This window comes from Passer domesticus, chromosome 2 (genome assembly GCF_036417665.1).
Source record: "Passer domesticus isolate bPasDom1 chromosome 2, bPasDom1.hap1, whole genome shotgun sequence".
NCBI lineage: Eukaryota > Metazoa > Chordata > Aves > Passeriformes > Passeridae > Passer > Passer domesticus.
The window spans coordinates 103,307,353-103,319,996 of record NC_087475.1 but is presented as its reverse complement, the minus strand read 5'-3'; the positions used below and the strand labels follow the sequence as shown (position 1 = coordinate 103,319,996).

At 45.7% G+C, this 12,644-nt stretch overlaps 1 protein-coding gene and 1 long non-coding RNA gene across 4 annotated transcripts in view; both read left to right on the top strand.

Moving 5' to 3' along the window:
- Positions 1 to 310: 310 nt before the first annotated feature.
- Positions 311 to 12,644, top strand: part of LSAMP (limbic system associated membrane protein) — a 299,711-nt gene continuing 287,377 nt past the window's right edge. The window contains exons 1-2 of one of the 3 annotated variants that reach the window (XM_064410216.1): positions 311 to 395; positions 1,053 to 1,131. In XM_064410216.1, coding sequence (XP_064266286.1) covers positions 326 to 395; positions 1,053 to 1,131 — 149 coding nt within the window. In that variant the 5' untranslated portion in view covers positions 311 to 325. Of the gene's footprint in view, positions 396 to 498; positions 1,132 to 12,644 lie in introns of those variants that run through there. The other 2 variants (XM_064410215.1, XM_064410217.1) reach the window with 2 other exon arrangements.
- The window catches only part of LOC135295583 (uncharacterized), a 50,444-nt gene continuing 48,824 nt past the window's right edge, over positions 11,025 to 12,644 (top strand). Inside the window, exon 1 of the long non-coding RNA XR_010357705.1 lies at positions 11,025 to 11,103. This is a non-coding gene — a long non-coding RNA (uncharacterized LOC135295583). The remainder of the gene's footprint in view (positions 11,104 to 12,644) is intronic.

Below are 12,644 nucleotides of genomic sequence, written 5' to 3'. Positions count from 1 at the left end.
TGGCCGTACCTTCCTCCGTCCTCTGTGTCCTACTCCCTGTGCCTCCCTCCCGCTCGGCAGCTCCTGGCTGTTCCTGCCTTCTTTCTGCTTCCCGCTCCACTTCCCCGCTCTCCTCCTTTCTCCAGCCCCCTCTTCCTCTCCCATCCCCTTCCCTCTCTTCCTCTCCCTCCTTCCCTCTCCTTCGGGGCTCGCCCCCTCAAGCCTTTCCAAGCCCCCTCTCCCCTCTGCAGTGCCCCCCTCCCGTCCCGGCCGCCGTTCCGTGTCCCCCCGGGCAGCCCCGGTCCCCGGCGCGGGGCCCCCGGGCGGCCGCGCCCGCGGGAGAGGGATGGGGAGCGCGGCCCGCGGCCCCTCCGCGCCCGCCGCCGCCGCTGTGGTGCCGAGCTGCCGTCTCACGAGTAAGGCTGCCTCCTCCCTCTCTCCCTCTCTCCTCCTCCTCCTCCTCCCTCCCTCGCTCCGCCTGGGAAAGTGGGTTAGGAGGGAGCGCGGGGCTGGAGGCTGCACAGCCACAGGACTATCCCCTCCCGCATCCCAGTGGCACAGGATTCCTCTTGTTCCTTTTCCTTTTTTTTTTTTTTTTTACCTCTCTTCATCACTCTAAACGGGTCGATTGAATTGTTATTCCATAGTTATTTTGCTACCTGACTTTTTCGTCTTGCTTCTTTTTCCCCCCCTTTTTTATTTGAAGGTTCTGCTAAGACTTTTTTTTTTTTTTTTTTTTTTTTTTTTTTTTTTTTTGGAAAGCCTTAAAAAAAAAAAAGAAAAAGGCAAGGAAGGGAAAGAAGCCAGCAAGAGACTGAAAAGAGCAAGAGAAAGTGGCAGCTGAGAAGGACTGTGAAATCACCTCCCCTTTCTTGGACTGTCGATCAGAGCGAGAGTTGTACATTATTATTATTGTTTTTCTTTCTGCGTCTATCTATCCACATACACAGGCAGAGAAAGAGACAAGTACTGACAGTGAAACTCGACGAGACCAGCCATGGTAGCGAGGGCTCAGCCTGATCGGAAACAATTACCGCTGGTCCTACTGAGATTGCTTTGCCTTCTCCCTACAGGGCTGCCAGTCCGCAGCGTGGATTTTACCCGAGGTACCGATAACATCACCGTGAGGCAAGGGGACACAGCCATCCTCAGGTAGGGCATTTTGCCAACTTTTCCTCTTCTGTGTGTGCATCTATATTGCCATGTATGCAACGTGTACGTGTGACGTGATACAGATTTGTGTGTATAAGTCTCTGTGAGACTGTGTGCTATTTTACCTCTCAAACTGCAGTAGCAGCAGCTGCTACAAACAGGCTCTGCATGTGTGTTTGTGCTTTAATACAAAAAAATTGCCAAGCTTTTGAACACTTCTTGCCACACTATCCTCTGTGTAGTGCCCTGGACTGAAAGAATTTCAGTGGGGAAAGATCTTCTTGTGTTAGCCAGCTCTTGTGAGTGTACACTTTCCACCAGCCCTGCAGTATCAATAGAGGAATCGAAAGGGGATCCAGCTGTGCTTGCCAGATGTTCCATTGATCTTCTCATGCTTCTTTTTGTACATATGCAAAAACTTTATCCCTGGTGCTGCCAGAACTCTCAGGCAAGTTCTTTTGGGAAACTCTTGTCCTTTAATTTTTTTTTTCATTTATTTTTCTGCCCTGTGGGGAGGGAAGATGGATACAATAGTTGAAAAGGCTGGTGAAAAAATGGTGTAGCAGCTCTGACTGCTACAATTTACAAAGATTGTATATTTGTGTGTTGGTTTTTTTTGCAGGGCTAAATAAATGGGTGAATGCTGTGCATGTGTGTCTGGTTGTGATGAGGATGTCTTTGCACACGAAACCTTGCTTACTGGCAGTATTGAATGTTATATTTCTGGTTTCATTGTGCAGGTTTTCCAAAGGTACTTCTGACACCACTTGGGCTTTCAGTTAGGAGTGTCCCAAATAGCTGAACTGCAGTAGTCTTTTTCCCATAGGTTTTTTTTCAAATTCTGCCTTGCTCAACTCTACCTGCAGTAACTCCCCTACTGAAGGAAAATTCAGTGTGTGTGAGTGTGCACACTGTGTATTATGGCTGTAAAACTACTGGGTGTAATTTAAAATAAGTCTGTGATCTGTGTGAGGAGCTGATAGTGCACAAAACCTGAAGCGTCAAGGGAGCAATCCCCTAGTAAAGCTAACAGCAGCAGCAAAGTTTTCTTTCTCTTTCTGTGAAATAAATCCTGCTGGATGTCGCCAAACACTCTGCTACATGATCCCCTGTGTCCTGCATCCCTCCCATTTAATGATAGAGGGAAGAAGGATGCTGGAAGAGGGATGTGTGTGTGCGTGTGTGTGTGTGTACGCATATCACTTCGGCCGCCTCCCATGTCCTCGGTTGTTTTGATCCTGGAATATCCATTCAGCAGCTTCCATTCCCCAGCTCTCCAGACTTGTTATCTTGAATGTAAGATTTATCCACACAGAGTAATAGGATTTACAGAGTAATTCATCTGCCCTGCATATGCAGTGGAAGCGGTTTAGATTTGACATGGTAAACACCTAACAAGGGGTGTTGCCTCTGACTCCAGCCTCTCTACTCTCTCTTCCACTCACTACCAATTCATATATCCCATTAACCCTTTTCTATCGAGACTCCTAGCTGACTTAACCCATTTTTAAAGGCAACTCGCTTCCATCAATCATTTATTTTGGAGAGGCTGCTCAGACAGATGTTTGCCAGCATGTTTGGTACATGCAGCAGCAGCAAAGTCATTAAGCTCACTTGCCCAGACAGGGGTCACTAGATTTCTATTTCCCACTTAACCTTGGAGCTTCTGAGTTTATCTAGATGCTGTGTGCTAAAGCTGCATTTGCAGCTGAGAGGGCTAAGCGGATGGTGGAGATGGTGCCTGCAAGTGCTGCGTGTACAGCGTTCCTTCATCAGCAAGCTCCACAGGGCTGCATGGGAGAGTGGTTTCAGTGGTTGCGTGTGGCTTGCCAGTGTTATGTCAGGCACTAAAATAAAACACCTGAGTGAAGTGATCCAGCTGTGTCAGCCAGATGTGTGCCAAGTGACACAGTCTGCAGGAGCAGCACACCACCCGGCCATGTAAATGCTTGCCCCGGGCAATACTGTGCTCCTGGCAGGCTGCATTTCTGTCAGAAGTGACTGTGGCCAGTGCACAGGCTGTACCTTTTTCCTTCAGTTACCATCCTAAGCTCTTTAAGCAAATCTGGCCAGCTATATGCCTTTCACATTTCCTAGGAAGGACAGCTGTCTCCTTTCCCTTTCCCTGGGATCAGACCCAGGTTTCTGGGATACTTCAGTTCCTCCTTCAGACAAGAAGCAGAAACCAGGTTGTATTTGGAGACAGACTGCCACATGAAACTGGAAGGTGTGAGATTGCCCTGTGTCTCATGGACTTTAGGTCCTGCAGGATAACATTTCATGTCCTCAGTTTTGAAGAAAATATTTGTTTGCAAGCTTCCCCCTCACTGTTTTGTCAACCCTCCAAAACATAACTCACTTTAAGACAGCCTTGTTTTGAAAAACTCCCAGTACCTCACTCTCCCTGTCTATAGATCCACTATGACAACAGAAGGAAAAGAGCTAGATGAGAAAAAATAAAAACTCCATTAGATGATCTATAGTAACTGTGTTCAAAGCAGAACTTATGTCCACAGAGAGATAGGTAAGAGTTTTCTATGCATGGATCATATCACCTATCTTTGCTAAACATCTGCTTCAGAGGGATTGTGCAGCATCAGTTTACTAGTGCCCAGTAGCTCCTGTAGCTTGAAGGGAAATGAAAATGTAGGAGGGAGAAAAAGTGATACACAGTTGGAGAGAAATAAAAGTGGTATACATAGTGATAAGATAACTAAAAACATTTTGTTCCTGTAAATTGTGATGCAAATCATTCAGCAAATCACCAAGGACAGGATATTCTGAATGAGTCTTCCTCTTGGGGCCTTATGCATTTGTATATAGGGTTACACTTGTAGGTGGAAGAATGGGTGGGTGGGCTGATCTATGAAGTGGAGAAAAATAGTTTATTATAAGCCCTAATGTTCCTAAAGGAAGCCAGTCCTCTGAAGCTTCATCTGCAGCTTGTTACTCAGAATAGAATTATTCTGAAAAGTTTGAAGATGACTTTTTAAAGCTGTAGCATTTAAAATATTCCCTCAGTCTGGGACTATTAAAAAATGTCCCTAACTCTAAACTGGCTCATCTCCTAAATGACCTGGCAGCAGATTTGATTCATATGCCGGCCTTGCTGAAGGTTGATGACTCTTAGTGAGTATTTGGCATGGGGAATTTAGGGAATTGCATAGAGAATAAAAATAGCTCATTATTGGCTATCTGCAGGGAAAAGGGTAATTGTTTGCTCCTTAGAGCAAAACAGAAAAGAGAGGAGGGCTCTGAGAGCTGCAACAGGTGAGAAGGGCTGAGTAAAGTTGCTGGTGTTTGTCCAGCTGCAACCAAGAAAAGAGAATAGAATGGTTTAAAGATGACACTGTATATTGGTGAGCCTGTCAGACTTACTAAGTTTTCATTTTTTTTAACTGTCTTCAGCAAGTGAAGAATGACACTGAATCTTATTTTGAGTATTGAAAGGGAACTTTGGCTACAGCTCCTGCCGAAGTCTTGCTTTCAAGGTTACAATCATGAGGTTGTCAGGTTTTGTATGCAACTTTCCTGTTTGGTGTTAGGAAGAGAAGAAAATAATATCCAAACAAGAAATGCACAACATCTCCCCCAAACTAATTAAAATAAGAAAAGGAAAACAGGCCCCAACCCCAAATCTTCTTGCTGTTTGCCTGCCTTCAGCATCCCTTCCCACCTCATTTGCTCTGCACATTCTGAGTGAGCAAAGGTGGGTACCCTGTGCTCACTCAGAATGTGCAAAGCACATGAGGTGGGAAGGGATGCTGAAGTGCATGCAAAACATGTTCAGCCTAGGGAGGGGATGTGGAACACAAGGATGTTGGCTAAGCTGGGACATGTGCAGTAATAAAGGGCAGCTGCTGTCAACTGGAAAGGAAGGGAACTGTGTTTCTGTGTAAAAGCAAAATGGCAGTGGGGAGTCCATGATATGGGATCAGGTACCTGTACAGCATGATGGGGAAAGATCAGCTGCCTCAGAACCACCACAGCTGCTCACCTCCAAGTGCCTTCAAAGAGCTCATCTGAGGGTGTCAGCAGGACTTGCAGGTTGCCCAGGGATTTTGGAAGTTCTGGCACAAGTGAAGATTTATCCTTTAAAAACTCCTGAAATGGAGCTCATCACCAGCTGGAACCAAAATGGGTCACATCTCCATTCCAATCTGTTCTGTTATACCAGTACAAATCCACTAAAGCCCAAGGGCAGAGCCAGAAATATTCCATTTGTCTTTGGGGCAGATTCCCAGGGACTGCTGATAAAGAGGTACAAGTGACTCATACAGGGCATAAGCTTCTGAGCACTGCTCAGATGATGTTCAGCCTTTGGAGAACTGGGATCTCGCCAAGGCCAGAATTTGGCTCATTGCTCTTGAGTTTTTCCAAGCACTGACTTTTCATCAAGAATTAAAACAATCTGATGCTGATGTGCAGATAAAAACCAACATTTAACTGAGTGTGCATTTTTCATTTTTACCAGGTATTTTAAAATAATGCAAAGTTTCAGGCTGATGGCACATTTAGGGACATCCATCCTAATGGGTACTTAGTTTCTTCAAGTTGCATGTTTCAAAGGATGGGCTAGAATCAAATTACCAGCAGTAATGACAGTGTTGTTGGCGTAATCCTGCAATATAAGCAATTTATGCAAACTCTGCTCTTGGCCTCCCAGTATTTTGCTGATATGTTACATGTGGAGCTGTGCTAGAGGACAAAAACACCTCAGGCAAAATAGCAACACAACATCACAACAAAGTTTATGCCCTATACTGTCATTTTAAAAGAAAAGTAAAAGCTGTTCAGATTACATTTACAATTAGCATGTGATTTATAACAGGGAGAACTGAGCTGAGCCCTTTGCTAGAAATAAGAATAAGCATGTTCAAACATATAATGCCACATAATAATACAGTCTTGGCAGTAAAATTGTAACCTTGATTATTAGTGGTATTGTTGTGGCACTTAGAGGCCACGACTAACTTGAGCCACCCTTTGTATTAAGTGCCACATGAGCAGAGAGTGAGAGATCCCCTCCTCTGCAGGGCATCCAGGCTATTAGCTGGGATGGACCCAGGCTGACGGTGGGCAGGAGGTCAGGGGACTCGCCCAGGGTTGCTCGCAGGGCTCAGGCACACCCAGCCTTAGTGACCTATCCATTAGCTTGGGTTGCCTTTTGGCTCAGCCACACAACAACCCAGCAAAAGTGACAAATGACGATTCCCTAGTACATCCTCATTCACATTGGTGCTGACTAAAAGTCCCAAGTGCTTTCCTCTCTCTCTGGTCTGTACAAAGCCTTCATTATCAATTCCAGGGTCCATGTGTCAAGACAGGGTAAGCCAAGATCTGTGCAAACTCTGCTGATTCTTTCTTCCAAATGAAAAATAAAAATGTATAACTGTAGTAACAGATGATGTTGCAAAACTTACAGCTCTGGCAGCAGATGGTGCCATTATATGAAGGCACACATGCATCCATAGATATGTGAGTGTGTGTGTATACATACTATAAAGGAAGTTGTAATATGTGTATGGTCAAAGGCTGGCAATCATCCTCTTTTCTTATACACATGCATTATTTTTAGATGGTGTACCCAGAGGTAAGGGGGCCCTTTGTGAGAATGTCCTTTCTGCGGGGTGGGACTAACCTACCACACAGAAAAGTGGAATGGAAATTAGAAATGGAAAGGCTTTCTTTGGTGAAATGATTCATGTTTAATAACACTGTACATATATTTTGCATTCAGAAAGATGGAAAGACGGTATTGAACTGCATGGCTTTAACCTCCTCCCCTGAGTGCACACACACTTCAGTTTGCAACTAAGTACCATATGTTTTCCTACTTAGTTGGCATTATAATTTATATAGTACTACACGTTACCTGAAGTGTCTTGGAGTCGATACCTCTTCCACTCCCCTCCCCAGCAGGTCACGAGGAAAGACCTATTCTTAAAATAGCTCATAGTTACTGGAATTTGCCATCTCATAACTCTAAGTTTTCAAAATATATGTTACACATACCTGCCCTTTATATCCAGACCCACAGGCATCTGATTCTGACTGATCTGCAGGGCCACAGCTTGCTGCTGATGCAGCAGCAGGGCTTCAACAGGCTCACTGTGAGGCTGAATATAGCCATTTTCATTGAAGTTACCTAGTTTTGTTGTCCATCAAAATTCACTCTGGTTTGTGTGAACTTGTGCTCTGCTGGAGTAAGTGCAATGGAGGGCACAAAGGTGAAGTCAGGAATTTACTGAGTTTTCTTTTACTGTTCTCTTGCTGAAGAAAAAAACGAATGTGATTTTCAGCTGAATCTGACACCAAAGCATTTGCTTCAGGCTTCGAGCACATCTAATGTGCCTGGTTTTATGGTAAGTAATGGGAACTAATAATGATGAGTTTCACCTCTGCCTAGAAAACAGCTATTTCAAAGTAATCTGAACCGCCAATCTCCTCTGTGCTGATATATTTCTGCAGATTTTTATTAGGAGCACCTTAGTTGTGTGGGAGAGGCTGGCTGTGGTCCTGGAGTTCCCCCACTGTGCTCAGCCCTGTGCAAAGAGAGGAGAAATAGCACTACTGCAGCTCTATTGATTTCACTGGGGCTGGGCTTCCTCGGTCCCAAATAACTTGATGGAAACTCACACTGTGCTGGCATTTAACAGATACTTTGCAATAGCACATCTGTATGAAATTTGGGAGGCGTGTGCTTTTGTGTGCCTGTGTGCAAGGGTGTGTTTCCCTATGCTTACTCTCATTTAAAAGTAGAAAGTGTTTTCTTGTGTGCAGTTAGACAATGTTCATATACTTTGTAATGCTCATATACTTGCAACTGAGAGGCAGTACTGCCAGATGGCCAGGATAAGGGTCTGCTTGCTTGGAGTGGAAGAGTGGCTTTTTCCAACTCCTGCTCCTCAGTAATCCTCACTAATGCTGGAAGTGTCCTTTTGTTTCAGTGTGTTTCAGTTGCTACAGCTGTTAGGGAAAAAAGCAAGTATATAGCAAGGGAGTATAGCATCTTCCTCTTCTGAGGCTTAGTGATTGACACCTCTGTAGATGTGGCCAATACTGTCCCTTTCCAGTAGCAAGATGAACCACGCCCACCAATTTGCATTTCAGAGGGAAGTAGTGAAAACTTTGAAAGAGCAGGGAGGCTTCTTTCGTGCACACAGCCTGCCACTGTCCTGTAAGAACCCAGACATGTCTGAATGCTTTCTCATCACAGGTGCTCTCCTTAGATGAGTTCCTAGAAGTGCACCAGATTTATGAGGGAAAGGAAAAGGCCAAGAGGGCTCCAGCTCCACTTCCCACTTGTACCAACCTCTGTGTTGCACGCTTACAAAACAGAAGGGGAGTGGTCCCACCACTGTGCAGCTGCCACTCGTGGTGCTGCTGCATCTTCTCCTCTCAGGGTCAGCAGGATGAGCATGTTGGAGATGCACCACTGCCACTGTCCCTAACACAGTATGACTTAGTGTATCAGTGAGAGCAGTGCCCTACCAGGGGCGGTGGTGGTGGTGGTGATGCTTTTCCAGTGTAGGAAACCACAGACAGTTTAACCACAGTGCCTTATATGACAGCTACCTCAGTGCTCTACTTCCTCTCTCTGTCCCAAACTGGTTGTTCACCCTCACACAAGACCATGATTTGGAACTACACATCCAGTCACCTTCCATGCCTTCCTCTGCAAACAAAACCCGTGTTGAAATCCACTGGCAGGCAGCATCCATGACTTTGAATAGTAAATACAAATCTCTCCCATTGCCTCTCTGTCTCTCTCTCTCTCTGTTATTAAGCTGACAGGCACTTAGCCAATTATCCAGTCGTCATCTCAGCTGTATTTATGAAGGAGGAAGAGACAACGCACACAGCTCTTGTCTTCAGGGCTTCAGCTGAGTCTCCCTTGTGTGCTGTAGCATTTCCCCTTGTCTGAGCTGCTTAGAATACATGGGGAAAGAAACCAGTGAAGGGGTTTGGTTGAGAAGCGGGATGGGGAAGTAGAGGTGGGGAAAGAGGCCTGCTCCCCCAGACCTGGGGCGTGCCAGAGCTGTAACTATTTGGCACTGTTTTTGTGTTTCAGTTTGGCAGAGCACACATGCCTTTGTTGCATAAGGTTGCGATGGATGGGGAATGTGGTGGCTGTGGGGACTTGCAAAGTCCTTTTGCAAGGATCAAGAGTCAGGAACTATGTGGTGGCAGATTGTGAGTCTGTGCCTTAAAGTGATGGAGTCACATGTACTTGGGACGTGGTGTGAATTTGTGACTTGGATCCAGGAGCCACCTCTAATCTCTGATGCAGTACTGTGCCTAGAACATACAGCCTGCGCTGGCTCAAGTGTTTACTCCAAACAGCAAAATTTAGGCAAATAGCACTGAAGTGTTCTGTGAATATTTTCATGAATGTTAAAAATGAATTCACTTTGGCTGCAGCTGTGCTTCCTTTGTGTGTGTGCATGTGCATCTTCTTTTCTCTCCCCCTTGTGAATAATCTGAGTGGATGAATTTTCTTTGCCCTGGCATTCACGGACAGAATGTTTTTAAAAGGTCCATAGATGAGCAAAACAAGGCTCTAGCAACAACTTCTGCAGCTGGAAGCTCTGTCTGTACAGATCTGCAGGCATGTGCCCCTTTCTCACCTTAAACCAAGACACTAATTTTGTGTGTATGCCTGTGGTGCTCTTGATATATATTTATGTTGGATGCTGCTTAGGGAGCACTGGACATGGTTCTTGCAACCCCTCATAGGAGCCCAGACATAAAAGCAGCCGAACAAGTGAGATGTAGAGCTGATCACAGCTTGAGCCACAATAATTTATGTGCACGTGACAAGAGAAAATTACCTTTAAACTCTGCATCCAACCAATCAATCTTGCAGCAGCCTGTTTTTGCTCAAAAAGGTGCCTCAGGCCAAGCCTATCAAGCTCAGAAAAAGAAAGGTTAAAATGTTCCAACATCATTATCTCTTCCTTTTCCTTTGGAGGAGAGAAACCACAGTGACAAAGCCTAGCTGATCCTTTACACCAGCTCCTTTGTAGTGAGTTTCATTCCCACCTCCAGCCCTGATTCCCAACTGGAGTCAGCACAAATTTGTCCATGGTCAGGCTCAACGCTTATGTGGACAGAGAATAGAAAGGAAAGCATGTGACAGAGAGGACCAGGTACAAATAAGCATGTTGGAATTGGAAAGTGTTCAAGAGGAGAGGAAAATATTACCACTGCAAGGTAGAAATTATTGAGTGCTGCAGGTAGTACAGATATGCTAGGAAACCCCCATCTGTTCCAGGGTGTCCTCTGAGCTTGGAGAAAAGTGAGATTCCAGGAGTGATTACTCCTTGAAAAATTATTGTCCCCTCTCTGCCAAATATGATGTAACATGATCCATAGTCTCCATCCCTGCAGCAATAGAGCGAGGAGCCTGCACCAGCTGAGGCATTTGTTTATTGGGACTTCACAGGGGAAGGGGCAGTGGAGCCTCCCACCTCCTATGAGCAGAGACATGTGTGGGCTGTGATTTAGTGGCCAAGCTTGTCCCTTCAGTGCAGGCAGGTTTATTAGCAGTCCTCTCGAGTCAAAGGACAGGGGAGGTTTTAAGCTGGTGGAAGAAGATGGAAGGGCTGCAGCCTGCCTTCCCTACCCCCTTTTCACATTTGCTGCCCCCTTAGCCTTTGGCGTGCTGGTTGAATAGGAATGGTCCTTCCACACCCCCCTGACATTTCTCAGGCAGGTTCTGTCCCCAGTCTCCAGCCCTTCAGACTAGCCCCACAGTGTATTAATTTCTCTTCCTACACAGAATGCCTGGTGCATCTATGTTCTGTGAGCTCATAGAAAGGGTGTGTGTAGGAGGGCTAGTAAGAAATGGGGCTGTGTCACCAATAAAGCTCTTCCTCTTCCTCACTTCCAAATACAGTTGGATGACTTTTGCCTCCCAGTGATGTGTTTCTCCTGCTTTCAGTTGTGATCCAAGTTGGAAATGGAGTGGTAGGAGATCCCATTCATTTATGAAGTGATTGACAGGCAAGAGCTTAGGCTGCAGGCTGGTGTGAAAGACACCTTGCTGCTGTGAGCAGAGGAACACACTGCAGTGCATGCTTGGTGTGCTGTGATTCTACTCCTGGAACTTGGAAGGAAGCAAGTGGGGGCTTTTTCTCCCTCTGTTGTAGCTCTTACTTGGGTGGGAAGCTTGACACTTTTTCATGACACTCACGTGGGGTGACACATCAGCGCTGGGATGCAGATCTGAGATTTTCTTCTGCAAGTGGCAAAGAAGGCAGATGCCTTTAAAAGACAATGGTGGTGCAATGTTAGGGAAAATTCTCAGTGTTCAAATTGCCAGACCTTTCTAACCTTGAAGCATCAGGACTTTAGGGTGAGTTATGATCATTTCAGCCAGATTTGTCCATTGCAGACAGCTCCATGTTTGGCCCCCCATTTGTCATGAAACCATGAGATGTTACAGAAAACAAAATCCAGCTGCTGGTGCTGTAACAGGGGTGTTCCCAGGTGCTGGTCACTCTTTATTAACCTCCTGTGGCACTTCTTTTTGTAAGACTGGGTCTCTGAAGCTCTGGTGAAAACCCACACATCTTGGCTGCTTTTACACTTAAGGGAAATCTGAGATTGGCATCCATAATCAGGAGCAGAAGGTGCTGCAGGCAATCTGTCTTCCTTGCACTGCATTAAACCCATTTTAGTTTTTTCAGTTAAATATCAAATTATCTGTCCACCCACGCATTCTCCCCACTGCATACACTGTGGTTAGGGATGGGCCATCTGTAAGACTTTTACCTGGGTAAGGAGGTCCACGGGGGTTCTTGCGTAACATGCTTCATGCGTATTCATTGGCCTTTAGAGTGGCATTTCTTTCCTTCCTATTCTCCTGGCTGGTCTCCAGTACTGGCAATGAGTCAGAGGCATGCAGGTCTATCAATTTGAAAAGTGTGTCCCAAGGAGAAGGAACACGTGCAGCTTTGTTCTTCCCTGACTCGGGAAGGAGCACTTAAATGCAGGCCAGGTGGGTCAAGGACTTTGGACATGGTCAGACCAGTTAGCCTTTCAAATGCCCTTTTTTTTTCCCCCACAGGAAGCTCAAAGTGGGAGCAGCATCCAGGTTCCAGAGCAGAGAGAAGGAAGGTCACACATTAGATTTTACAGCATCGTTGTGTTGTGCTCTAGATGTGTCCCTGCTTCAGTGGTAGTGCTGGCTGCTTGCTGATCACTGCAGCAGGGTCCTCTGTCTCTTTGGAGTGCTTCACCTTTCTAATGAGATGTGGTCCACTTGGATGGACTCCAGAAGAGGGAAGTGGGAATGATCATAAGTCTAGACAGCATACTCAAGAGAAGACATGGGTGGAAATGGGGCTGTTAGGACTAAAGAAGAGAGGACTAAATGTGAGATATGCATAACAGCATATCATAGGACACAAAAGAAAGGAATTACATCTTCTGCAGAAGAAGACGGGGAGGAGTTTAAGATTATAGCAAGAGAGACAGGTTTGATGTCGGCAAGCTCTGCAACAGTA